Source organism: Carcharodon carcharias, chromosome 6 (genome assembly GCF_017639515.1).
Source record: "Carcharodon carcharias isolate sCarCar2 chromosome 6, sCarCar2.pri, whole genome shotgun sequence".
NCBI lineage: Eukaryota > Metazoa > Chordata > Chondrichthyes > Lamniformes > Lamnidae > Carcharodon > Carcharodon carcharias.
This window is the reverse complement of record NC_054472.1, coordinates 6,294,634-6,322,348: the sequence shown is the minus strand read 5'-3', so window position 1 is coordinate 6,322,348 and position 27,715 is coordinate 6,294,634. Positions and strand designations below refer to the sequence as shown.

Sequence of the window (27,715 nt, the reverse complement as noted above, 5' to 3'; positions counted from 1 at the left end):
CCACGAAAGGATAATTTTAAAAACAAACTGGTGGAGGGATAAATATTGTCTTCAGGGAGAACTCTCTCCACAGTCATGCCTTGGAATCTTTTATATCTACCTGAGAGGGCAGATAGGGCCTGGCTTAATGTCTTATCTGCAAGATGTCAGCTCTGACAGTGCAGCACTCCCTCAGTACTGAGTCACTGCAGTGTCAGTCTAGATTTTATGCTCAAGTCCCTGGAGTGGGACTTGAACCCTGAACAATCTGACTCAGAGGGAAGAATGCTACCCACTGAGGAAAAGTGACACCAGCCCAGCTCCATTCTGGACTATTGTCTGTGCTGAGATTGGTGGTGAGAGGTAGCAGTCACGGTGGAATAATTAACCTCAGCATCTCCAAAGGGAAAGTGAAAGGTGCTATTAAAATGCAAGTTCTTTCTTTCCTTTAAAGTAGTATTACCGAAGAGAAATGAATGCCATTCCTATAACTGCTGTATGTGGGATCTTGTTTGTCTAAGATGGCTGCTTATTGACATGGTAAGGTTTGATGACTGTGAACACTTCTGGCCGCTGTAATACACGAAGGATATCGAGGCGCAGAATAGATTTACACAGTAATATCACTGCAGAACTGGGAGGCTAGTTACAAAAGATTGAGCAGGCTGGGGTTGCTCAACCTGAGAAAAGAGAAGGCTGGAAGGTGACCTGATGGAGCTCTTTAAGATTATAGAGTCACAGAACCTTACAACACAGAAGGAAGCCATTCAGCCCATCGCGCCTGTGCTGCCTCTTTGAAAAAGCTGTCATGCTTAGCCCTGTATTTCTATCTGTAACCCTGTCAATTCCTCATCCTCAAGGTCGTGTGCAACACCCCTTTCAAATTATTTGTGGAATCTGCGTCCACCACCTTTTCAGACGGAATGTTCTAGATCACATTATGGAAGGGGTTTGACTGGGTATTTGCAGAGAAGATGTTTTCACTTGTGGGCAAGACCAGAACTAGGGGCCATATATATAAGATAGTCACGAGGAAATCCAATGAGGATTCAGGGGAGAATTCTTTACCCAGAGAATGGTGAGAATGTGGAACTCGTTACCACAGGGAGTGGTTGAGGCAAATAGCATAGATACATTTAAGGGGAAGCTGGATAAACACATAGGGGAGAAAGGAATAGAAGGATATGGTGATGGGCTGAGATGAAGAGGGGCTGCCAAGAGGCTCATGTGGAGCCTAAATGCCAGCATGGAGCAGGCTGAATGGCCTTTTGTGCTGTAAGCTTTATTTAACAGTACTCCAACATTTGTAGCTCATTCAGACGTTACAGAGAGTTGTGATAGTGAGATGTAACAGTAATTGTGCACCTTACAAACAGTCCATAATTTGAACTCAGGTGTCAGAGGTGAAAGGTGAGCACATTCACTCCCAACACCAACCCAAAAATAGAGAAAATTGTCAAAAAACTGTAATTGACTGCAACTGATATGAGTGCTTGGTGTTTGGATATTCCACAATCCCAGGCAGTGATCAACGGGACACGGGCCACTCAGAACTTGTGGGATTGATTCCAATATTTTCTGAATTGAAATGAAACACATAACATGTGGGTTCTCCAGCTGCACAGGCCCATGTGTCTCAAAGCCAGGAGGAGGTTATGTGGTGCAGTTCATCGCAAGAACACTAGAGGCATTTACACACTTTGTGCTGAGTCTGATCATGGTGAACCTTTAACTGCTTAATATGGTCCGATAGCCCCGATTGATGAGAAGCGAGCGAGAAAGTGTGTCAGAGAGAGAGAATGTAAGAGAGAGAGAGAGAGAAAGGAGACTGACAATGAGAGAAAGAGAGAATAAGAGAGAATGTGAAGGAAAGAGAAAGAACGTGAGAGGGAAAAGGTGAGAGAGATTTTAGAGAATGTGAAAGTGAGAATGAAAGCAAATGAGAGAGAGAGAATTAGAGGATGAGAAGAGGAATGCGAGAGTGAGAGGGAATGAGAGAGGGGTTGAGGGTGAATGTGAGAGCATGAGAGAGAGAGGGTGTGAGTGAAAATGGAAGAGAATGAGAGAGGGGGAATGTGAGTGGGAAGATGAGATGAGTGAGAGAGAATGTGTGAGAGAAAGTGAGAGAGAGATTGAGAGAGTGTGTGTTTTTGTGAGAGTGTGTGAGGGAGAGGGAGTGAAGGATGTTAAGCTACAGATCTGAAAGTGTAAAAAAGCAGAAGTTGACAAGCCTGTCAGCAATTGGCAGAGATTCAAGATGAGAGGAAAGCAGTGAAATAAAAAGGAATTCAGTGTAATCTCTGACTGTGCTCTGCTTTTATTAAATCAGCTGGGTACAGAACAGTTCACAGAGCTATGTAATTTATTCTAATTGCCTCCAGTGACTTTGCTGTTCGCTACAACATAAGATCACCGAGCTGTAGTCGGCAGCTTCTGAACAGAGACTCTGGATTCTGAGATTCTTCACGTCCAAAGAAAACTCAGCTTTCACTGGTGGATTATCAAAAGGAAGCTGAAAGGTGGACAGAAGCAGATAAGGACGAAAGGGGGGCTGGACTGCTCCATGTGCTCGAGGTCAGATGTAAGCAGTGTTTTTTTTTGTAAGATGATCCCTGTGCAACTGGGGTATCAGACATCCTTAGCATAGTGGCGCACGCATTCCTATCAAAGTCTTTGGACGTCTCCCTCCAGCCTGAACTTAACGCTGTGTTCTTCAGTCAGGATTCAGTGAGGAGTACACAGCTTAGAGCTCGGTACATTAGCTGAAGGAGCTATAAACTACAACAGACTGAGAAACAGCTGAGTGCTTTCATTGAGGATTGGTGCTGAAGTGAGTGAGACGCTTTCCGAGAGAGAGAGGAGACTTCCACTTGTTCAATTTTCTTTATTTTAAAAGAAATTTGTTTTAGTCACCTGCGCTGTCTAACTCAAAATTACAATTGGTTGAAGCATTGAGCTGAAGTGGTTGCCCGTTGCTTCCTGAATTTTATTAGTTTACTCCGAGAGGTTTGAAGAGAAAAGCTAAAGGAAGGAGTGACAGAGAGGCAGAGGGAATGGGGGCAATGGATTCTCTCTCAGTGGCTCTGCTGTGTGCTGCCCTGGTTCACGCTGGCTGTAGTGGTCAATCGAGAGGGATGGAGGGAGGCCGCAGGAGATTCAGCAGGGTCCAGAACGGAGCGTGCAGCTACACTTTCGTCCTGCCCGAACCCGAGGGGGGCTGTCGCGGGTCTCCCGAGCAGCACAGCAGCAATTCCCTGCAGCGGGATGCACCTCAGGAAGATCAAGAGTGGCCCTCGCAGAAGCTGCAGCAGCTGGAGAGCAGGTCGGACAACAATACCCAGTGGCTGCGGAAGGTAAGATCTTGTTCTGTATTGTCAGTGCCTCAGCCTCCTGCTGTCAGTCCTTCAACTCAAACTGGGTACCAGGCCACGTAGAGCCTGTCGCGAGCATCCATCTTGGCCAACGATGGAAGAACTCACGTCAGTAGTCATGCCTTTGTTATCTCCACACTTGACTGTTCTAACACTTTCCTGGACAGATTCCAATCGTCACTCTTCGTAAACCTCAGTTTATCTAAAATTCTGCTGCCCTGTCCTAACCTGCACCATGACCTGTTCATCCATCGCCCCCTGTGCTCGTTGACCTGCAGTGGGCTGACAATGCCTCAACCCTTCCATGGTTTCATTGACTCCCTATCTCTGTAACCCCCTCCAGCCTTGCAATCGTCTGAAATATCTGTGCTCCTCTGATTCTGGCCTCTTGCTCATCCTCAGTTTTAATCGCTCCGCTATTGGCGGCCGTGCCTTCAGCTGCCTGGGCCCTAAGCTCTGGAATTCCCTCCCTAAACCTCTCCAACTCCCTGTCCTCCTTTGAGACACTCCTTAAAACCTACCTCTTTGACCAAGGTTTTAGGTCACCTGTCCTCATATCCCCTTATGTAAATAGGTGCCAATTGTTTGTTTGATAATGTCTCTGTGAAGCAACCTTGGACTGTTTTGCTCTGTTAAAGTTGCTACATAAATACAATTTGCTGTTGTTGTGTTGGATGATGGTTATACAGTTAGCACAAAGCAATCTCCAGTGAGATGGATGTGACAGCTCGATCCACACCGCCCCCCCACAGTGACCCCCCAGAGTGGTTTTGAACTTTGACACTTTTGATCAGCTCAGTTGAGTTTTAAATCTTGCTGGTAAATAGATAGGAGTTGAGGTTAACCCACACTGGAGTTGCACTCAATGATACCATCAGCCTGGTGAACCTTGACAAGATTTGCTGATGTTAGTCAGAAGCTCAATAGCTCTGCTGCATTTACAATACTGCAGTTGTTCAGGGCATTCTTACAGCTGATCTAATAGAGATGTGTTGTTATGAGAGCTGTTCGCAAACCAACTCCTGCTGTATGGTTGTATATACTGCATATATTTTACATGCTGCGCATATTTTATATATGGGGTGGGATTTTATGCCGATGGGATTTTATGGTCCCGCTGAAGTCAATGGACTTTTGAACGGGCTCGCTGCATTTTACAGCCCCCACCCCCACCTCAATGGGGCTGTAAAAACTCCGCCCCTGGTGTGTGTTTTCTTTTTCGACGCTGCTTGTACTTTTTTTAAATGTATCATCTCTATTTGATGACCCATAGGGCACCACATTTCATCCTTGTTGGGTGGTCTCGGCGGGGGGGTGGGGTGGGGGGGGTGGGTGGGTGGGTGGGGGGGGGGGTTCGGGGGCCGGGGGGGGGGTGGTGGGGGGCGGTCGGTCAGGAAGCTGGTGGGCCGATTAGGGCCTGTTCGGCGTGAAAGGTGAGCAGTAGTGCTCAGCGCTGCCTGTGTGGGTGGAGGTGTTGGGGTGGGGGGGGGGGGGGGGGCGGTGGCGCGGTGGGGGGGGAGGAGGGGGAGGAGGCGCCAGCAGTGGGGTGAGAGTGAACTTCACGCTTCAGGATCTCGCTGAGGCACAGAAGCTGCCCCAGGAAGATGAGGAGCGTTAAAAAGAAAAAAAAATAAGGACATGGAGAAAGGTAATAAAACCCATCCCCGGCATGTGACTCTGTCACGTGAGCAGGGCCATGTTGCTCATTGAGTTTTAAAACTTTTATTTTCTTTGTACTTGCTTTCTCGAAACCTCACCCTGCCCGAGGATGAGGGTTCCAAATAAAATGCAAAAGGCCGCTTGGCCCTTTTGCCCACTGGCCGGCCATCAGGTTGGACAAGCAGCGAGAAATTGAACCGAATCGATTCTGTAATGGCCTTAACGGGCCTTTTTAAATTGCCGGCGGGAGCACTGCCAACTCCGGCGCATGCCCACCGACTGGACTATCGCGCTACCTGCATGTTGATGTCGGGAAGCCCGCCCGATGTCATTTTATGCTCGAGCGGGTCCGGCCCGCGCCCACCCACCAAGCTAAAAACTTTGGCCATGACGTTATGGCCTGTTAGATTGCAAACGTCGGGACGTTATGGTTTGCGAGGGAATGTGGCTTAAATAACTTGCACAGGTTCTGAACTGTGTTCCACTGATAGCCTGAAGCAGCGCCCTTCGAGTTAGCTGCGCAGGTTAAAGCAGGCGGTTGTTTTGACCTTGGCCTAGAAAGCAACACAGCGAGTGGTTAGGCTCTGGAATGCTCAGCCTGACAGTGTGGTGGAGGCAGGGTCAGTCGTGGCTTTCCATAAGGAGTTGGATAAACATCTGAAGGGAAGAGTAGCTGGAGGGCCTGCGAGGATAGGTGGGAGAGTGGGATTAGCTGAGTTGCTCTTGCAGAGACCCGGCACAGATACGATGGGGCAAATGGCCTCCTTCTGTGCTGGATCCGTTCTATGATTCTATAGCTGGAGTGACAGCGACTCATCAGCTCTGCTTGACATCTCATTTCAGTCGTTGCAATGGAAATAAAGTCAGGGGGGGGGGATGTAAAAATACGAGCAACAATCTGCTATGGATCAGATCACACAATCACACAAAGTCAAAATTCACCCCATGGCGGTTCAGTTTGATTTGTAAAAATTGTGGTTTAATTGCCATGTGCAGGTTGCCATGTGCTGCATGTTCAATCTGTATTCTGTATTTAGTCCATGTTTACCTGGGTTAAGGGGAAGCCTTTCCTTAATACACAGGTGTTTAAACAGCTGTCATTCACCCGGCCTGCAAAATAGATTTTGCTCAATTGTAGTAAATGCACCTAAAGCCCAGAGCTGCACCATGGCGAAAGCATTGCGAGGGTTTAGAACAGACAGAGAGGAGCTCAGTCTCCAACAGTCGCCTTTCAATCTGGCCTCCCTTCAGTCCATTAGAAGGAAAGGCTGATCTATGTATAAACAAGCCTGTAAACATGAGGTCAGATCCAACACTCTGATCATAGCAAGCAACAGAACCTAGTGACACCGTTACACACTCGTAACTGAATGGATACAGGTCCTGATTGTTCCATTTCTTTGGAAGCGATGAAGGTGTTACCCCCCATAGTGGTCTTCTGTTTCCAGCTGGGGACTGTATGAATACATAAACCATCGTTAGAAACAGTCCGAAGCTTTGAGGTGGAGGGGGGGGGGGTCAAGTCACATTCTTCAAATGCTTTTGTGCAGAAGAAACAGAACAAAATCCGCAGTATCTGTTGCCGTGGTGAGCCCTCGCAATAGACTGTGGGGCTAGCTTTTGTGTTAACTTACTTGAGTTCTAGAAGTGTTACTGTAGCATCAACAAAGTGTTATGCATCATTTCTCTGTCAGTGTTCCATCGCTCTGTGTAATGCAGTGTCTGTAACCGAAAGTGCGCTGCTTTGGGTCACCCTAACCTTGGGCACCAGTTTGAAATGGAATGATATGGAACTAGTTGTCCATCGTGCACACACCTCTCCCAAGCTTCCTCACTCTGTTAACCTAAAGCTAACTAACTTCCACTGCTTATTTTTTGCAGTTTTGTACTTGGAAATAAGTGAAGCCAGAACTGGCTGAACCTCTCTTCTGTCTTGTACTGTCCAAAGCCAACACCATCCCATTCCTCTTACTCAAAATAAAACTTCAGCCAGTGTCTGACTCAGCCCTGTCACTCAGAACCTCCAATCAAGTTACACAAGCCTCCAGTGTTCATGATACTGCTCATATTCTGTACTGTACAGATAGAGGCACTGGAGATGGTGGAATAGAAATTTATAAGGAGGATGCCAGAACTGGAAAGACTGAACATATGGAGCTTTATTCTCTAGAAAAGTGAAGACTGAGGAGTGACCCAATAGATAATCTTAAAGATTATGAAGGTGGTTTGATAGGTTAGATGTGGAGATGCTTCCACTTGTGAGGGTCAAGGCGCCACTCACATAAGATAGTGACTAATAAATCCAATCAGGAATTCCGGAGAAACTTCTTTACCCAGCGAGTGGTGAGAATGTGGAACTCACTCCCAGAGGAAGAGGTGCGAAATGAATATCACTGATGTACTTAAGGGGGAAGCTGGATAAACACCATGAGAAAGAAATGAACAGAAGGATTTGCTGATAGGGTGAGGTGGGGGTGGGGGATGGGAGGAGGCTCATGTGCAGCATAAACAGCTGAACAGCCTCTTCCTGTGCGGTACGTTTTATGCAATTCTTTATAATGCCACGTTTCACAAAGTGTGCAAAAACTGGCACTACCCATCGGAGCGAAAAATTAGCTCTTATTGGCTGGTATCTGAGACTGAAGCCCTGACTGTGTTAATTCAGACCTTAAACCCCCTCCCAAACCAGGGCAGCATGGGGCCTGGCTGATTCCGTTACTCCCAGTTCTTATCTGCCCCTGCCCCTCTTGTCAGTTGCCCACCTGGAACTGGCGGGAAGTGGCAGCTGGGTTGGGATGGGGGGGGGAGAGGTGAGTTCAGGATGAAGGAAGGGACCCCGTAAGCCTCAGCTAAATCCCTGGGCAGGACGGGGAGAGAGAAAGCAGGTCATTACAGACCTGCCAGTTTAGTGTCGGCACTGGAGAAGGTTCTGGAAAGCATGAGTGAGCAATCGGACAAGTTGGAGTTGATCAGAGAGTCGGCGTGGATTGTGAAGGGTAGGTAGTTTCTGACTAAATGAGGTGAATATTTCTGAAGATGTCATTACCATAGTGTGTATGGATACTGTCTATATAGACTTCCAAAAGGCATAGGGTAAAGTCCACGAGTGATTATTGGAAGAAATAAAATGCTACGGAATTGGAGGTAACCTTGTGACATGTTGCTAATTGGTAGGAGACAGAGAACAGTGATAAAGGGAATTTATTCTGATTAATGGGATGTGAGGAATGGTTTTCCCCAGGGATCTGTGCAGACATCTCCATTTTTTACCATATATGTTAATGACGTGGGTAAAGAAATCAAGAGTTCCTTATCCAAGTGTACAGATGACACTAAGTAGATTGGAGCAGGAAGTTGCAAAGGGACATAGACAGACTGAAAGGGAGTAATGATGCCACTGGGCGATGCTAAGCAATATTATCATCCCTAATTGTCCTTTACATTAAATTAGCTGCAGTACCTGGGCAAATCTGTGACAGATGAAGTTCAGAATGGACAAGTGTGGAACCATCCACTAGGTATCCAAGAGAGACAAATCGGAATATTGCCATGGAGGAGCAAAGAGATTTGGGTGTCCTCATGTTGTAACTTCCATGGTTATGGATAAAGAGCAGGAAAGTGGGATTAAGCTGGATGGCTCCTTTTCTTTGGCCTGGCACAGACTAGATGGGCCAAATGGTCTCTTTCTGTACTGTAAACTTTTAAAAAATTTATTTTCAAGTACATGTCACTTATAGCTGGTGCACAAGGACACAAAATAAATGGAATTTTGGCCTTTGCCTTGAGGAAACTGAAATACCAAGTGGAGGAATTGATGTTTCATTTAAACAGAGTCCTGGTCAGACTCCATCTGGAGTCGTTGGTTTCAGCTTCGGGCCCCGCACCCCAGGAAGGTGATCTTGGTCTTGGAGAGGGTGCAGCGCAGATTCACCACAATGATACCAGATCTGAAATGGTTAAATTATAGGGAGAGGTTGCATAGACATGGGTAGTGTTCATTTGAGTTTAGAGGATTGAGTAGTGATCTAGTTGAAGGTGTTTAAAATGTTAATATGATTCGATAAGAGCGAGAAACTATGTCCCCTGGTTAAGGCACGCAAAACAAGACAGCTTCAAATTAGAGCTAGTCTGTTTAAGATTAAAATAAGGTAGCATTTCTTCACACAAAAATTATTTGAAATCTGGAACTTTCTGTGTGTGTATGTACGTGCGTATATCTACGTGTGTCTGTGTGTGTGAGCCTGTGAGTGTGTATATGTGTGTGTGTGTGTGTGAGCCTGTGAGTGTGTATATGTGTGTGTCTGTGTGAGCCTGTGAGTGTGTATATGTGTGAGTGTGTATGTGAGCCTGTGAGTGTGTATGTGTGTGTGTGATCCGGTGAGTGTGTATATGTGTGTCTGTGTGAGCCTGTGAGTGTGTATATGTGTGTGTCTGTGTGAGCCTGTGAGTGTGTTTATGTGTGTGTGTGTGTATGTATGTGTGAGCCTGTGAGTGTGTATATGTGTGTGTGTGTGTGTGAGCCTGTGAGTATGTATATGTGTGTGTGTGTGTGTGTGTGTGTGTGAGCCTGAGTGTGTATATGTGTGTGTCTGTGTGAGCCTGTGAATGTGTATATGTGTGTCCGTGTGAGCCTGAGTGTGTTTATGTGTGTCAGTGTGAGCCTGTGAATGTGTATATGTGTGTCAGTGTGAGCCTGTGAATGTGTATATGTGTGTGTACACTTTAAGAATAATGTGTATATGTGTATAGTGTGTGAGAGCCTGTGAGTGTGTATATGCATGTGTGTGTGAGCCTGTGAGTGTGTATATGTGTGTGTGTGTGTGTGTGAGCCTGTGAGTGTGTATATGTGTGTGTCTGTGTGAGCCTGTGAATGTGTATATGTGTGTCTGTGTGAGCCTGAGTGTGTTTATGTGTGTCAGTGTGAGCCTGTGAATGTGTATATGTGTGCGTCTGTTTAAGCCTGTGAATGTGTATATGTGTGTCAGTGTGAGCCTGTGAATGTGTATATGTGTGTGTACACTTTAAGAATAATGTGTATATGTGTATAGTGTGTGAGAGCCTGTGAGTGTGTATATGCATGTGTGTGTGAGCCTATGAGTGTGTATATGTGTGTGTGTGTGTGAGCCTATGAGTGTGTATATGTGTGTGTGTGTATGAGCCTGTGAGTGTGTATATGTGTATAGTGTGTGAGAGCCTGTGAGTGTGTATATGCGTGTGTGTGTGAGCCTGTGAGTGTGTATATGTGTGTGTGTGAGCCTGTGAGTGTGTATATGCGTGTGTGTGTGAGCCTGTGAGTGTGTATATGCCTGTGTGTGTGAGCCTGTGAGTGTGTATATGTGTGTGTGTATGAGCCTGTGAGTGTGTATATGTGTGTGTGTATGAGCCTGTGAGTGTGTATATGTGTATAGTGTGTGAGAGCCTGAGTGTGTATATGCGTGTGTGTGAGCCTGTGAGTGTGTATATGTGTGTGTGTGAGCCTGTGAGTGTGTATATGCACGTGTGTGTGAGCCTGTGAGTGTGTATATGCGTGTGTGTGTGAGCCTGTGAGTGTGTATATGCGTGTGTGTATGAGCCTGTGAGTGTGTATATGTGTGTGTGTATGAGCCTGTGAGTGTGTATATGTGTGTGTGTATGAGCCTGTGAGTGTGTATATGTGTATAGTGTGTGAGAGCCTGAGTGTGTATATGCGTGTGTGTGAGCCTGTGAGGGTGTATATGTGTGTGTGTGAGCCTGTGAGTGTGTATATGTGTGTGTGTATGAGCCTGTGAGTGTGTATATGTGTGTGTGTATGAGCCTGTGAGTGTGTATATGTGTATAGTGTGTGAGAGCCTGAGTGTGTATATGCGTGTGTGTGAGCCTGTGAGGGTGTATATGTGTGTGTGTGAGCCTGTGAGTGTGTATATGCACGTGTGTGTGAGCCTGTTAGTGTGTATATGCGTGTGTGTGTGAGCCTGTGAGTGTGTATATGTGTGTGTATGAGCCTGTGAGTGTGTATATGTGTGTGTGTATGAGCCTGTGAGTGTGTATATGTGTGTGTGTATGAGCCTGTGAGTGTGTATATGTGTGTGTGTACACTTTAAGAATAATTTGAGCCAGTTCTTTTTAATAACTATCGGAGCTTAGGGAGTTCCTGTGCAGTTACTCTTCCAGTTCATTGCTGCCTGCTTATGGCAGGTGCTTTTTTTCAGCACGAGATTATATCCCTTTGGTATGATTGTTCAACGTTTACGTCTTATTGAAGCTGCACATTCCTGTTAGACACAGAAGGTGAGATGGAAAAGCTCAGGCTGGGATCAGCTACCTGTTAAAGGTGGGACAGTAAGATACAGAACTTCCCGTTGGATTAAACTTAGTCTGATTGCTGTACCCACATCTCAAATACTCTTAAATCAAATCTTTCCCACCTTTGACATTGCTACAGTTCTCCCACTTCATCTCTGGGGGTTGTAATGTGAGGCTTTTTAAAATCATACATTCCAGCAGCAAATAGAGTTTTACAGTGGAGGAATAAACCAGTCTTAAATGATCTAAATTGTTTTATACTGCTGGGACTGAATCGTGCTGCAGTGTTAATGATACACAGTATTATTAAAATCCGAAGGAGCCAGCAAGTTCAGGGGATGAAGAGATACGCTGTGAGCTATGAATCTCCAGAACTTGTTGTTTGATTTACACCACTCCGCCATTAACTTCACACTAATGGCCTCTCACCCTCAGCATCCGCATAACTTTTAAGAACTTGCTGGTTTTGCATATTAATTGCCCATTAAACTCACTGCAGAAAGTTAGCGCTGGTAATTAACAGCGTAAGTGCCCTTTAACAATCTGATCATTGTTAACACAATGCCAATCAACCTCTCCGGCCCAGAAAGAGAGCAATTTAATCTTTTCAGTCACATTCCCTCAAATAGTGAATTGTTAGAGATTTTAAAAAATGTGAATTTAAAATTTTTTTTTACTTTTCCTTTCTCTCTTTCCTCTCTCTTTTAATTCAATCTTTCTTTCCCTCTCTTTATTTCTCCTTCTGCACCTGTTTTGATTCTAATTCACTTGATTTCCTTCTTTATCATTCCTCTGTTTCTTTCTCTTAATTTAAGATTCCTTAAATCTCATTGGTTAAGAAAACAGACCCTTGGTTCCATTGTTTACTGGTGTCCCAGTGCCCAGCTTCATATTGTTGTGAGTTCACACTCCCAGCAAGTTACAGGGCAAGAGGTCTTTGTGCTGAAGGGTTAGGGTTAGTGTAAATAACAGGGCATGTTGTGAGATTCTCCACACCAGCCTTGGAAGCACTAAGAACTCAAACAGATTCTGAATTTGGTTGATCAGTTTATAACCCCACATTTTCCTGATATCTATCACTGGGCTGGCTTTTCCCTCTTCCTTACATGTGTTTGTGTGTCGCCTTGTAACTGTGAGTAGCGGGTGAGATGTTGCAAAGATCAAAGAACCCAGGTATTGTTGAAAATCTGAATTAAGAATGCACGACTGGTGTGGTCAGTGTCTGTGAAAAAGGTGTTCAGTTAACGTTTCTGGTGGGAATTCTCATCCGTGTTCACGGATTGGTGCCAGTCATTATGGCACAGAAGGAGGCCATTTAGCCCATCAAGTTAATGTCAGCTCTCTGTAGAACAATCCAGTCAGTCCCATTCCCCCGCTCCATCCACATGGCCCTGCAACTTTATTTCCTTCGAATGCCTATCCAATTTCCTTTTGAAATCATTCGCCATCTCCGCTTCTACCACCCTCGTGGGCAGCAAGGAACAGATCAATACCACCCGCTGCTTAAAAAGGTTCTTTCTCACATTCACCCTTGCAAGTCTTACAGTACAAGTAAAAAATATGAGAAAATGAATCTTAAGACTGAAAAGCATGCAGGCAGCTGATAGTCCTGTGAGTGTGTCTGAGCGTGAGTATGCGTGAATCAGTGTGCATGTGTCTGAGTGTGAGTGTGCCTGAGTCAGTGTGCATGTGTCTGAATGTGAGTGTGCATGAGTCAGTGTGCACGTGTCTGAGTGTGAGTGAGTCACTGTGCATATGTGTGAATGTGAGTGTGCGTGAGTCCGTGTGCATGTGTCTGAGTGTGAGTGTGTTTGAGTCAGTGTGCATGTGTCTGTGCGTGAGTGTGCATGAATCAGTGTGCATGTGTCTGAGTGTGAGTGCCTGAGTCAGTGTGCACATGTCTGAGTGTGAGTGTGCCTGAGTCTGTGTGCATGTGTCTGAGTGTGAGTGTGTCTGAGTCAATGTGCATGTGTCTGTGTGTGAGTGTGAGTGAGTCAGTGTGCATGTATCTGTGTGTGAGTGTGCCTGAGTCTGTGCGCATGTATCTGTGTGTGAGTGTGAGTGAGTCAGTGTGCATGTGTCTGAGTGTGAGTGCCTGAGTCAGTGTGCATGTGTCTGTGTGTGAGTGTGAGTGAGTCAGTGTGCCTGTGTCTGATTGTGAGTGCCTGAGTCAGTGTGCATGTGTCTGTGTGTGAGTGTGAGTGAGACAGTGTGCATGTGTCTGAGTGTGAGTGTGAGTGAGACAGTGTGCATGTGTCTGAGTGTGAGTGTGCGTGAATGTGTCTGAACATGACTGTGCGTGAGTCAGTGTGCATGTGTCTGTGTGTGTGTGAGTGAGACAGTGTGCATGTGTCTGAGTGTGAGTGTGCCTGAATCAGTGTGGACGTGTCTGAGTGTGAGTGTGTCTGAGTCAGTGCATGTGTCTGAGTGTGAGTGTGTCTGAGTCAGTGTGCATGTGTCTGTGTGTGAGTGTGTGAGTCAGTGTGCATGTATCTGTGTGTGAGTGTGTCTGAGTCAGTGCATGTGTCTGAGTGTGAGTGTGCCTGAGTCAGTGTGCATGTGTCTGAGTGTGAGTGTGTCTGAGTCAGTGCATGTGTCTGAGTGTGAGTGTGCCTGAGTCAGTGTGCATGTGTCTGAGTGTGAGTGTGCCTGAGTCAGTGTGCATGTGTCTGAGTGTGAGTGCGCCTGAGTCAGTGTGCATGTGTCTGAGTGTGAGTGTGCCTGAGTCAGTGTGGATGTGTCTGAGTGTGAGTGTGTCTGAGTCAGTGCATGTGTCTGAGTGTGAGTGTGTCTGAGTCAGTGTGCATGTGTCTGTGTGTGAGTGTGTGAGTCAGTGTGGACGTGTCTGAGTGTGAGTGTGTCTGAGTCAGTGCATGTGTCTGAGTGTGAGTGTGCCTGAGTCAGTGTGCATGTGTCTTGAGTGTGAGTGTGCCTGAGTCAGTGTGCATGTGTCTGAGTGTGAGTGTGTGTCAGTGTGCATGTGTCTGAGTGTGAGTGTGTGAGTCAGTGTGCATGTGTCTGAGTGTGAGTGTGAGTGAGTCAGTGTGCATGTGTCTGAGTGTGAGTGCGAGTGTCTGACCTGGATCAGTAGGTCAGGATCAATCACTGTACCAGAACACATGGAACCAAAGCCCACCTGGAACTTGCAGGGTTGTGGAAGAAGAGTTGGAGAAGTGAGATTATTTGGATCGTTCTTTCAGTAACCTGGCCCAGCCATAATGGGCTAACTGCTATTCTCCCGTGCTGTATGATTCTATGAGTTTGAATGAATTGAAATATTTGATGGATGGACCATCATGTGTTACTGATTAGGTCTGTGTTCCAGCTCTTTCAAACATTGCACATTTATTAGTGAGCAGGATCTTCACTTGTTCCCTGAACCTCTTCACTTGAGGAATAATGGAGTTCTGTGAGAGGTTACCCCCCAAGGTGATTAAAAGGCTCCCTGGGACAGCAGAAGGACAGCTCACATACAGACCAGAGCAAAGGTGGAGGAACAGTGCAGGAATAGACATGGGCCAATAAATATCCTACTGATTGTTGACACAGGGTGAAATTCTTCCTGTCATTAATTTTAAAACAGCATTGAATGTGCACAAAACAGAATCAGCAACAGGTTCCCAGCCAGTCCCATCGAACCATAGAAAAGTTACAGCACAGAAGGAGGTCATTCGGCCCATCTTGTCCAGCCTGAGGACACCCTGTGCCCTTTCTAATCTCACCTTCCTGCACCCGGCCCATAGCCCTGCAGCTTACAGCACTTTAGGTGCAGATCCAGGTACTTTTTAAAAGAGTTTAAAGTTTCTGTCTCTACCACCAAATCGGGCAGCGAATTCCAGACACCCACTACCCTCTGCGTAAAAAAGTTCTTCCTCGTGTCCCTTCGACACCTTCTGCCACTTATCTTGAATCTATGTCCACTGTTTCTAGAATTCTGCATCGAGGGAAACAATTTTATCCTGTCCACTCTATCTATTCCCCTCATAATTTTGTCCACCTCAATCAAGTCACCTCTCAGCCTTCTTTGTTCTAAAGAAAATAACCCCAACCTATCCAATCTCTTCCCCGAGCTACACTTTCTTTCCCCTTTTTACCCCTTACTTTCTCTCAGCCTGCCAAATCAGAAGTGTAATTTTACTTGGATTTGTTGACAAGTTGTGAGGGATTTGTGATATATTTTGCCACACAAATTAAAATAATAAGATGTCGCTTGCACTTCAGTCGGAAGAGGATTTGCACCATGGTTTGACAGATATTTCAGATTCTGTGTTAGATGTTTACAAAGAAAGAATCACAGGTTGGTGGTGATTTTGGAACAGTAGGAAACACTGTGTTCTTGCTACGTCTTACGGGTAGCACTCTCATTTCTGGGTAAAAGATTGTAGGCTCAAGACCCACTGCAAGGCTTGAGCACAAAAATCCAGGCCGACACTCCCAGTGCGGTACTGAGGGAGGGGTGCACTGCCAGAAGTGCAGTCTCTTTCCGGTGAGATGTTAAACTGAGGTCCCATCTGTCACCTTGATTAGATGCGAAAGATGCTGTGGACCTGTTTCAAAGAACAGCAGGGATGGTCTCCCCGGGGTACTGACTGATATTTATCCCACGGCTGAAAAACTTGATCTAATCCTTTATCACATTGCTGATTAGTGGGATCTTGCTGTGCACAATCTGCCGGCTGCCTTTCCCACATGGCAGTAGTGACCACACTTCAGAAATATGAAAGTGAAGTGCTGGGGGCTGCTGGAAATCTGGGCGTGCACCTGACCCAAACAGACAGGAGATAGCGCGAGATGACACCAGGCAATCGTCCCAAAGTCACCGTGCACTTGCGCGATATCTCGCTTGGCAAGTGCGTGGGGCGGTCGGGAAGTGCACCCGCCGACAATTAGGCGGGCGAATAAACCCCGTTAATGAGGCAACTAGCAGCGATTTTACGTGGTCCGTCCATATTTACGGTTGGCGGATGGGACATTCTCCCAGGCCGCCTTCACATTTTTGCTCAAACCTCGATCTGGGGCAGGATGAAATCTCCGTGGGGAAATAAAGTAAGAAGAGATAACGGTTGGGGGGGGGGGTGGTGGGGGGGGGCTGTTTTGTTTTATGCAGTATTGCTTTCAGCTGCTTGATTGCGCTGCTTGGAGATATGCAGCATTTTTGACTTTTCCTTTAGCCTGGGGAGGTCTGCAGCTCTCCCTGAGACAGCTGCCTGCCTTTAGAGGGCTCTTTCGAAGCCCTTACCCAGCACCCTCAGCTATGTTGGCGCCCACCCTCTCCCTGCCCCCCACCCCGCCGGTGCTGAGCATTTCAGCATGCGTTTCACTCTGACTGGCCGTTAATTGGCCAGCCAGCATGAAATAGCGATTGGTCGGTTGTTGGGGGGGTGGTGGGGGGTGCGTGTGTGTGGTGCTCATTGCCGCCAGAGGCCTACTTCCCATCCACATCGGGGCCCCGCCGATTGCGGCCGCCTGACAAACGAAAAATTCAGGCCCTGAGGTAGAAGATGCTGGAAATAGTGGGCAGGTCGAGGAGCATCTGCGGAGTGAGAAAGTAGAGTTCGTGTTTCAGGCTGGTGATCTTTCATCTGAAGGCGCTGCCTGACCTGTTGAGCATTTCCAGCACTTTCTGTTTTTACTTCAAAAGTACCTCAATGGCTGTAAAGAACTTTGGGACATCTAGAGACCATGAAAGTCGCAATAGAAATGCAAGCCTCTCCTAAGCTGCCAGCCTCATGTTGTTGGCCAATCGAAGGTCACAGGAGGAGAAGATATGCCAATTCCACGGAATAATTACCACCATATTCTCCAGGGATACACAACAATTGATAAACGCCCACCAGGGTTACAATGCATTTCCCATGTATCTATGAATAGCAGAAATCTTTTTAACATCCTGTCTCATTCCAAGCAAGCGGACAGACTAGTTTCACTTTTAGAAAATAAATTAAATATAAGAACGCAGAATAGAAATTGCAAATAATTTGGTTGTATTGACTCACCACATTCAGATTCTGTTAACAGCCATTTTTACACCTTGACTAGTTCAGTAATTAAACACGCACTTTCCATTGACTACTCATGGAATATGATAACTCCAGGTTAATTGTCGCAATTTCAATTATTCTTATCGCAAACTGCTCAATAAGCCACAGAATTGGTGATCTGGGGAGTGATCCGTGACATGTTGTCAGGATCATCGGAGGCATCCTCAATGGAAGGAAATGCAATTTGTATCTTTTAAACATTCAATACTCTGGAAATTGTCACTGTAGGAGCTGGAACGGTTAAAAAAATAATTTGCTCTTTATATAAAATCGACCACTCTCCCACAACAATAGAATCACAATAGTTCGATAAGGCACCAGCACAGTGTCAAAACCATGGAACTGCCATCTTACAGGGCTAAAATATAAGCCACATGAGACATTAAACTGAGACCCTGTATGCCTCTCAGTGTGTAAAAGATCCCATGGTACCAAATGGGAGAAGAGCGGGGGGAGTTCTCCCCAGTGTCCTGGCCAGTATTTGTCCCTCAATCAACATCACTCAAAACAGATTATTTGGCCACTTAACACATTGCTGTTTGTGGGAGCTTGCTGTGCGCAAATTGGCTGCCACGTTTCCTACATTGCAGTAGTGACTACACTTTATTCAGAAGAACTTCATTGGCTGTGACACCCTGAGGTTGTGAAAAACACTATAAAAATGCCAGTTTTTTTCATAATTGTGGAAAGTTAACCACCAGCAATTCCAGAACAACACATTTAGCACAACATCCTCCAGGGAGTCATCAGCAAACAATCCCAGTGGATTGAAGCCTAAACAAATCTGACTGATCGCTGAGCAGACAGATGAGTTTAAAAGGGTAATACCAATGATGAATTGTATAGCTTGGCAGTTTCAGCAAGGACTCTGGAGCTGTAATTTCTGATGGAATTGTGTTCATCAACCAGAAATGCCAAACTTTCGTTGAACCGGAAACATTTCCGATTTTGACTCAGTCTCCAGTTATTGCACTATCCTGGTTACGTGATCCATTCTTGGCATCAAGTAGGTCCATGTGGGCCTGGGACCTGGCATGTGCACAGTGACATTTTGAAAATTAGCATTTCGGAGGCTATGGGGTTGGGTTGACACTGCACAGGCCAATTTCCTTATTACTGAGTTAATCACCTGGGGCCTAGATTGCCCCTTGTGGGTCCATGTCTTGTGTCAGCTTATGTTATTATTGGACAATGAGCACAGCCAATAGCTGTATGGTTGGTCAACCATCACAATCCAATTCAGCTACATTTGGAGTTAATTCATGATTAACTGCCTTACTAATTTTTGCAGAATAAATAGACTGCCTCTTCCTGGGCCATAAGGGTATGGAATTATTTGCTCCTTAGCTTTCAAAGTGCTCCCCTTGAAAATGTTTAAGAGGAGAATGCTATGGGTCAGGGTGTGCCTTATATTAACATGTGATTGTCATGACCTGATGCACAATCACTGCCAGGTTGTGTGAATGATCACATCTCTTGCTCATGTGACTCTTATTTCCTATAAACTGAGATTGATGGATTTTTTGCGAGCTGAGGTATTCAGGGTTACAGAACAGAGATGACGTTATGACACAGATAGCCTGTGATCTGACTGAATGATGGAACAGGCTCAAGGGGCTGAATAGGAACATACACAGGAGCAGGAGGACAAACAACTTTCTCCACCATTCAGTATGATCATGGCTGATCCTTTGCTTCAACCCCACTTTTCCACCTTCTTGTCATATCCCTTCATCACCTGAAAGATCAAAAATCTATCGATCCTAGCCTTGAATATACTCAATGGCCTCCTCATGTTCCCATGTTCCTGTACAATCCAAACCACCAGAGTCTCTCAGTGACCTCCCTTACGAGACTGCCAGAAAGAAGGAAGGCACTTGCATTTATATAGCACCTTTCATGACTCTGGCCATCCCAAAATGTTTAGAGCCAATGAAGTAGTACTCTTGAAGTGTAGTCATTGCTGTAATGTAAGAAACATGGCAGCCCATTTACACACAGCAAGATCCCACAAACAGCAGAGCGATAACTGATCAGATAATCTGTTGGTTGGTGAATAAACAGCAATCCTGTTCTGAAAATGAACCAAAAGGTTCTTGCAGGTATCTTGGGCCAACGCCTCACTCTCAACTTACATCATTTCTAAAAACAATCACTATGCTCATAAACCAAGAAATGAAGATTGGTGCTTTCATTTCCATTATAGTTTCACAATTTTATTCCATCGAGGCAGCTCCAAATGTAATGCAACTCCTGTTGACTCCGGGAAGATCTCAATCTATCAGTTCTTTACAGGTTTTAGAAGCGACCCAGAAAGGAAACTCTTTGCGTGATCCCAGCACTTTTGGAGATGAAGAATTGGCATCATTGCAATATAATTCAACTCATTGTGCAAATGCTGAGGAGTGAAGATAAGCATCAAAATCTGCTTAAGCTGCCACTGAAGAAGGTTCAGTTGTCCCACACACCCTGGGAGGCCTGGGTGACATGCCAACTACATGACAAATCCAAGGTCATTTGGAGTCACGTGTTCTGTTGGAATGTGGAAACTTCTAGCCCCTTTAGCAGACAATCTGCTTCAGACTCTTGATGAACAATGATGACTAGAGGAGCGAGTGGGAGGTGATTAAACCTTTGAGACTGCTGTGGGCTTGCTACAAGTTTCTGAAAAGAGAATTAACTGTCTAGTCAATTAACCCTTTCCAACTCCAAAGAACGAAAGTCTTTTGAATGCAACAACAATAATTTGCCTTTATATTGCACCTTTAACATAGCAAACCACCCCAAGGTGCTTCACAGATGCATTATCAAAAAGGACACTGAGCCAAATGAGGAGTTATTAGGACAGGTGATCAAAATCTTGGTCAAAGAGGTAGGTTTTAAGGAGTGTCTTAAAGGAGGAAAGTGAGATAGAGAGGTGGAGAGATTTACGGAGGGAATTCCAGAGCTTGGGGCCTAGGCAGCTGAAGGCACGGCCACAACTTGTGAAATGATTTAAATTGGGAATGCTCAATGGACAAAGACCTGACATAAAGCCACATCTAAAAGACGCTAAAAACTGCAGCCCAATTGTTTCTACTAGTTTAACTGATAATGTAGAAATAACAATTAGTTCTGGAACATTACAGGATGATGTGTTCCAATTGTTTCCATATGACTCTCATGGATTGAATGAGGGGGGAGTTAATTAATCTCAATTTTAACCTTCCATTTCTCTTCAAGTGATGAGTTCTGTTGTCTTCTTCCAGCTACCAAACTAGAGGAGCACAGATTTCTTGGATGGTTGTGGGGCTGGAGGAGATTACAGAGACAGAGAGGGATGAGGCCATGGAAGGGCTTGAAAACGAGGATGAGAACTTTAAAATCCAGGAATCCTCCAGCATTTATTTTGCTATTTTGCTTGTTAAATTTTAGAAAAATATTTTCTAAAAAATGAAACTCGTGTGCCACCATTTCCGAATCCAGCAGTTTAATTGAGGAGTGTTGCGATCAGGGGAATGAATTACCTCAGTTTCAGTTGTCTCTTGCAGGTTTAGTCAATCCACATTCCACCATGTGTGGAGAATACTGGAAACCATCCCAGGAACAGAAACAGAGAACATAGTTTACATGCTACACTTCAATGCAATTTATTCTTATACAAGTACTGGATCCTCACTGCAAAAGACAAAAGTGCAGCCAAAACCTTGTAGCTGGAAGAAGACAACAGAACTCATCACTTGAAGAGAAATGGAAGGTTAAAATTGAGATTAATTAACTCCCCCCTCATTCAATCCATGAGAGTCATATGGAAACAATTGGAACACATCACCCTGTAATGTTCCAGGATTAATTGTTATTGCTACATTATCAGTTAAACTAGTAGAACCAATTGGGCTGCAGTTTCTAGTGTCTTTTAGATGTGGCTTTATGTCAGGTCTTTGCCCATTTGAATATATTTGCCAAGGCTCGATGGGATGAACTTTGATCTGAGATAGTTCCTGGACTGGTCATTGTCAGGATAATAGCTGATTGTGGTAGTGGACTCCGGTATTAGATACTATACGGTACTCTGTACTAAATATGGGGTCACCTGACCTGGGTTTGAAGGTCAGATAGCATATGTTGGAGCCTGTCTTGATACAGTTCAGATACTGCGGATATGTGTACATGTTAGGAAAATGTGTTATCAATAAAGTTAGCTCAGCTACAATGCTGATGGCCTGTGTGCATCATTACAAAAAGGAACAAGACAGTCATGCCCTGAGTGTTGCCTGCAGACCACCAGCTGTGCCTCAAGGCTGGGGTTTCACACTGATTTGACGTCTGGTAACCACCCCCTGTCCGCATCCACGTGGTGTGTGTGATTCACATCTCAAGCTGTGAAATACTGGCGCTGAGAAGCAGCAGGATGTTTTCTTCCTGGTAGCACACTCCATGGTAATGAGAATTGGATAGTTACCTGAAGCAAAAAAACTAAATAAATTGCAGGACTTCGGGGAAAAGACGTAGGGTGGAATCCTCCTGCAAAATGCAGTAGCGGGTTGGAAATAAATCATTTTTACCTGCCAGCCACATTGGCGGGTTGTTGCACCGTATCACCCCATTCCCGCCTCATTAATTATGCAGTGACAGGAAACGTCTCGCTGGCGGGGCGGCCTTCGATTTGCCTGCCATGCCATTACCTCGCTGCTTCCTCACGCCGGCTCCATATTTAAACTTCAGCCGCACGCACACTTCTCATTACTTGCAGCCCAGGACTGCTCCGGTGAAGACGTGGCCCCAAAAGCCATGAAAAGCGCAGCCCCCAGTTCATTGACGCATCCCCGGGACACCTTCTGGATGCCATGGCGGCCTGCTGTAATGTCCTCAACCCCCGCTCTGGCCACAGGAGGCTTGGGAGGAGGTGACAGAGGTGGTCAGTGCCAACGCTGCACATGAGATCGGCCATTCAGTGCAGAAAACGGATGAACGATCTCATCTGTTCCACCAAGGTAAGGTAACCATCTCATCTCTCTAAACTCACACACTCACAAGGCCATCACACATTCACTGGTATCTCACTCACTGCCAGCTCAAGGGACATCACCATTCACTCTCTCAGACACACACCCTCACATCTCCATCTGGCTCCATCTCCTCTGGAGACTGCCTCCTCAGCCCTCACCCTCTTGAAGCCACTTGCGCAGATGAACATGTGCCCCCACACACACCCTGGGATACACCCTTCCTCAGTTTGACCCTCGGCCTGCAGCCTCTTCCCTTGCCTAGGGCCACTTCTCCCTCTTCCTCAAGCAATCTCTAGCCCTGCAGCGGTTGAAAAGCCACCCCTACCTTACCCACAGGTCTGGTAGGTAGAGACCTGCCCGTGAGCCCCCCCTAACAGTGATGTGGTGCTGTCTGTGAAGCCTGGCGCTGATGACTGTGAGTGCTGCCTGAAACAAGGTAGGCAAACAAACCTCGAAGTCCCGAGTGAAGTGCAGATCACCGGGCGCACGTTGCTTATGTACAGCTGTACAGGCGTGCAGTCACAGCAATGTGCCCGGATGATCTAGCGTGGGGGGGATAATTCCAGCGAGAAGGCTAAAGTATTGAAATTAGGTTCCCAACTTGCGGTGGTGGGAAATGCGGCCTGCTATTGACTGGTGGAGCAGACAATCACAACCTGCTTTCTCAATGGCGTGAAACTGAACTTTGGCCATCTCATCATATTGTCCCCCTGCCAACACGATGCCAACAGGGCCAGAAAATCCCACTCTTAAAGTGGAAAGTGAGCAATAGTTGCAGTGGAATATTAGTGTATTGTGGAGCTCAATATGATTCCCTGCCTCCTTGGAATGGGATCTAGCTGGACACTCCCAAAGCCCATTTAGACTGGGAAATTTGGGGCCATCAAGCTGTAAAAGACCTTTTCTTCCATATCAGTTCTGCACGAGTCTTCAATATGAATTTTTGTTAAGTTTTGACATTTTGATGGTGTTTATTTATTTAAAAATGTTTCTCTTCACAGTAGGCAATACTCACGTGAAGTCAAAAACATCTAAGTTGTTCACTAATTTGAGCAGAAAGGTGATTTCAAACAATGCATATACAAGGCATCAGCTGAACTGGAAATGATTAACGAAAACACATCAAAAAGGAATTCTGACAATATAAACTTTCAGGGAAAGTATCAAGAGAAGAGTCCCAGGGTGCTCAACAGAGTCATGTTCAAATTTTTATTGGATTTTGTAGTACCACGTGTAGGCTAATTCACCAGTGATGTCAATGGAGTATAAACATTGGAAAATTGAATTGTGTGCAGATTCCAACATGAATCCAATCTGTTCCTAACAGGGGCCAGGTTAGGTTAAAATCAGGACTTTCGTGTTTAAATTGGAAAATTCACCCAAGACTGTGTTAAGAGTGTCTTGCGTGCCCTGGTGTTCTTGAATTATCAGTTTCCAGTTTAATCCGCCCTTCCAACTTACCTTGTTCAGTATCCATGCAACAATTAAGCACTGATATTTTGAATTAAACATTGACACCATCACTTGAAGAGTACGCAAGGACGGATGGTGTAGCGAGTAGAAGGACATCGTGCTTGGCACAGTGATGAGAGGCCTGTGAACCTTTAGAATCTTCTACCCCAGAAAGCAGTGAACACTCAGTCATTGAGTATGTTCAAGATGGAGATCGATAGATTTCTGGGCACTAGGGGAAAGGTGGGAAAGGGGGTTGAGGTAGAGGTTCAACCATGATCTTATTGGATGGCAAATCAGGCTCAAAGGGCTGAATGGCCTCATCCAGCTCCCATTTCTTATGTTCTTATGTACAAAATCTAAAAACAAATATGCAACTTAATGTGGTAATGCTTAATTGAAAACCTGCAACTACAAATACAAAGCCACTGTTGAAACCCAAATTGTATTTTAAAGGAAGAATCCTTACCCCCAAAAAGTGGTACAGCAACCTGTGTTAACAATTATTGGACTTGCTTAAACTTCAATTATTCTGAAGGACTCTAATATAACTGGGTGAAATTATTTAATTTGAACATGTTGGTGTTGCTTTTCTCTGCGGAGACCTGGGCTGTAAAATTAAAACTTGTAACAGTGAAATGCAGACCTCTGGGTGGGTTTAATCTACCTGGAGTGTGAACATATGCAGCATTTGGATCATTTACCAGTCCTGTCCGTGGAAGCAGTTTCTCCCCATTTACCCTATCAAAATGCCTCATAATTTTGAACAGCTCTATTAAATCTCCCCTTTAACCTTCTCTGCTGAAAAGAGAACAATCCCAGCTTCTCCAGTCTCTCCACATGGACTGAAATCCCTCGTCCCTTGTCCCATTCTGGTAAGTCATCCCTGCACCCTTTCCAAGGGTTAATGGTGTCCAGAATTGGACACCATCCCCCATTTTAGAAAGGTTTAGCATAATTTCCTTGCTTATACTCTGTTCTTCTATCTATATAGCCTGTCTGCTCCACAGTAGACATTCTGTAGGATTGCTGTGTCTGATTCTTGTTGAGGCACATCACCCCTAAAAAAAACCTTGTTTAGTCATCAGTACAAAAGAAAGCACAGAATGTAAGGGACAAATCCTATAATGGGACCACTAAAGCTGCAGTCTGATTGTGAAGTCTTGTGGTTTTGATCCAGATGCTGAATAATTTTTTATATCTGAGCTTCCATGCATTGGATTGTAAAGGAAAGAAAATACTCATAGCAAAGAGCCCCCAGAGGTCAAGTTTAAGAAAACATTCACCAGACAAAATACAGACCTTGTGGGGAGATTGCCATCATGGGACACGGATGGCTTTACAAACATTGTCATCCAGTTTGGTAGCTCGGTGCAGAGTGAGAGTGTGAAAACCTTGCACTTCATTTTATTGATGCAGTGATGTACCCAGAAGAGAAAAGATATTATTTGCTTAGCGCAACCTTTACATTGGCTATAGGCTGCTGGGCAGCCAGAGGGTTTGACTTGTGCAAACACGTTATATTTATAGGGTGGCAAATGTCTAGTGTGGATTACAACAGAGCCACAAGTGTATTACTGTTAGTGATGTGAGACCCTGGAGAAGCTGCCTAGGTAACTGTTATTGGCCAAATAAAACAATGCTGCTTGTATCAAGTGAACAAATGAACATTTTGCTCATATTAATGTTACAGTAATGTTTGAATCTATGAGTGTTATCTCGTCTACTCATAAATTGAACATATTTATGACTGAACTGGGTTTGTGTCAAATGCAAAGGATCTGAAAACATAATAGAGGCCACTGATCAGGGCTATTTAACGGAGAGTGAACCAAACACTAAACTTTCAAACCTCTCTGCTGATGTGTAGAGTTGCCATTAATTATTTTTGTCATTCTGCACTGCTCGTTACAGTGGGATTTAAAACCCTTCCTAGAGGTTTTATCACCTGACCCCTTGCCTCTATCCCTCACTCTCCCTCCATTGGCCCAACATGTTTCATCCTAGCAGTGTTCCACCTCTGATCCAGTGTTATTAGGATTAATCAGGAAATTAACAATCTCCTCTATTTCTAATTGGATGATCCCTCAGTTAACAGTTCTTTTAATCCTCAACCTACAATAAATTTATCAGAAAATGGAAGAGCAAAATAAAATTAAAACCTTTATTTAATCCCCGCTATGATTTTTTTTCTCCTGGGATTTTTCTTGCAGCAGTGTCTGGGAGGTTAACCCTTAATTCCTGAACACTCCAGGACGATGCTGGAGGGTTGGCAACCCCTATTCTGAGTGTTCAGAGCTATGCCAGCTGGTGCTTTACACAGTGACAGAGCTTTTATCAGCCTCAGTGAATGTGGAAGCTTCCCATGCTGGCTTAACCCAGCGACAAACGGTACCAGTTTAGTGATACGTCCAGGATTTAAACAGAACTTGGATGCGATTTTGTCAAACAGTTATTGTTCAAAAGGCAAAAATTCAGGAAATGAGAAGTGGGAGCACCAGGCGGCCGAGATTTTCCCTTTTGTGAAAGAGAATTTATGAGTACAAATCTCTTGCCATTGTTTTATTGAGCAAATCGAACATGCCTTGATATTGTGCCTGTCGCAATGCCCCAAAGCCCTTTACACCCAAAGACCTACTTTTGTGAGGTTGGGAAACCCACTACTCAATGCCATCAGCCATTGACATCAAGATAGCGACCAGTTAATCAGTTTTAACTATGTTAGTCGAGGGATAACTCTTGGCCAGGACACTGGGGAGAACTCCCCTGCTCTTCTTCAATCCAACCCAGACCAATGGAGTGAAAGGCTCCTCCCTTTTTTGTTATACTAAGCCAGAAAGAAAGACTTGCATTTCTATAGCACCTTTCACTACCTCAGGATGTCCAAAAGCGTTTTACAGCCAGTGATGGCCCTTTGAAGTGTATTCACTGCTATGATGTGGCGATTTCTTACGTCCACTTGAGAGCGCAGATGGGGCTTCGGTTTAACTTCTCGCTTGAAAGACAGCACCTTTGACAGTGCAGCACTTCCCCAGTACTGCACTTGGGTATTGGCTCAGATGTCAAATGTCTGATATAGAAGCAGGATGAGTCATGTGACACTATACCCAGCCTCTTATTTACTTTTGGAGGAACACAGCTTTGCTGAACAACTCTGAGCCAATGAAAATGTTCCCATCTTTCCCAGAAAGCACAACAAAATAAAGGTTTCTGTTTTATATCAGTCTGTCCTCATTATAATATTTGACATGATTACTTTTGGCAGTGACTCTCTTCGCGTTTAGAAAGGGGAAAGTTTATGATCATTTTTCAACCCAAATATTTCTCATTTGTTGAGTTGGGCTCCTAAATATCCAACGTTCAGTAAAAGATGTTGTGATCAAGTATCAGTGACAAATATTCGGGATAGGAACCAATTCAGGGAGGGTGACTACAGAGCAATCAGCTGTCCCTAAAAATGCTAAATGGATTAAATATTCATCAAACGGTCTTGTGAAAATATAGAAAGGTAAGATTTAAGAGCAGGAGTAGACCATTCAGGCCTTTCAGACTCCTCTGCCATTCTATCAGACCCACTTTCCAGTCTACCCTACACCTGCCCCCTCCCGCCCCCCCATTACCCTTGACTCCTTTGTCTACCAAAAATCTAGCGAACACAGCCTTCAATAAATTCAGTGACCCAGCTGCCACTGCTTTCTGGTACAATGAGATGTGGGCATAAAATGGCGGTTGGAGCACTGAAAAGTCCGCCGCTATACAGCTGAGTTTTAGGGGGTTTGACAGTTAGATGATGAGAGGATGTTTCCCGTGGCTGGAGAGTCTAGAACTAGAGGTCATAGTTTCAGGATAAGGGAGTTATACTCCAGAAAGTCAGCTGGTGAAGGATAGAACAGGAGCCAATCTTTACACACTTTTCATAAACATTTAACTACAGACTTGTACT

The 27,715-nt window shown here is 45.1% G+C and overlaps 1 protein-coding gene across 1 annotated transcript in view; it reads left to right on the top strand.

The window, feature by feature from the left end:
• The first annotated feature begins 2,578 nt into the window (after positions 1-2,578).
• The window catches only part of LOC121278985 (angiopoietin-1-like), a 151,242-nt gene continuing 126,105 nt past the window's right edge, over positions 2,579-27,715 (top strand). Inside the window, exon 1 of the mRNA XM_041189675.1 lies at positions 2,579-3,332. Coding sequence (XP_041045609.1) covers positions 3,033-3,332 — 300 coding nt within the window. The 5' untranslated portion in view covers positions 2,579-3,032. The remainder of the gene's footprint in view (positions 3,333-27,715) is intronic.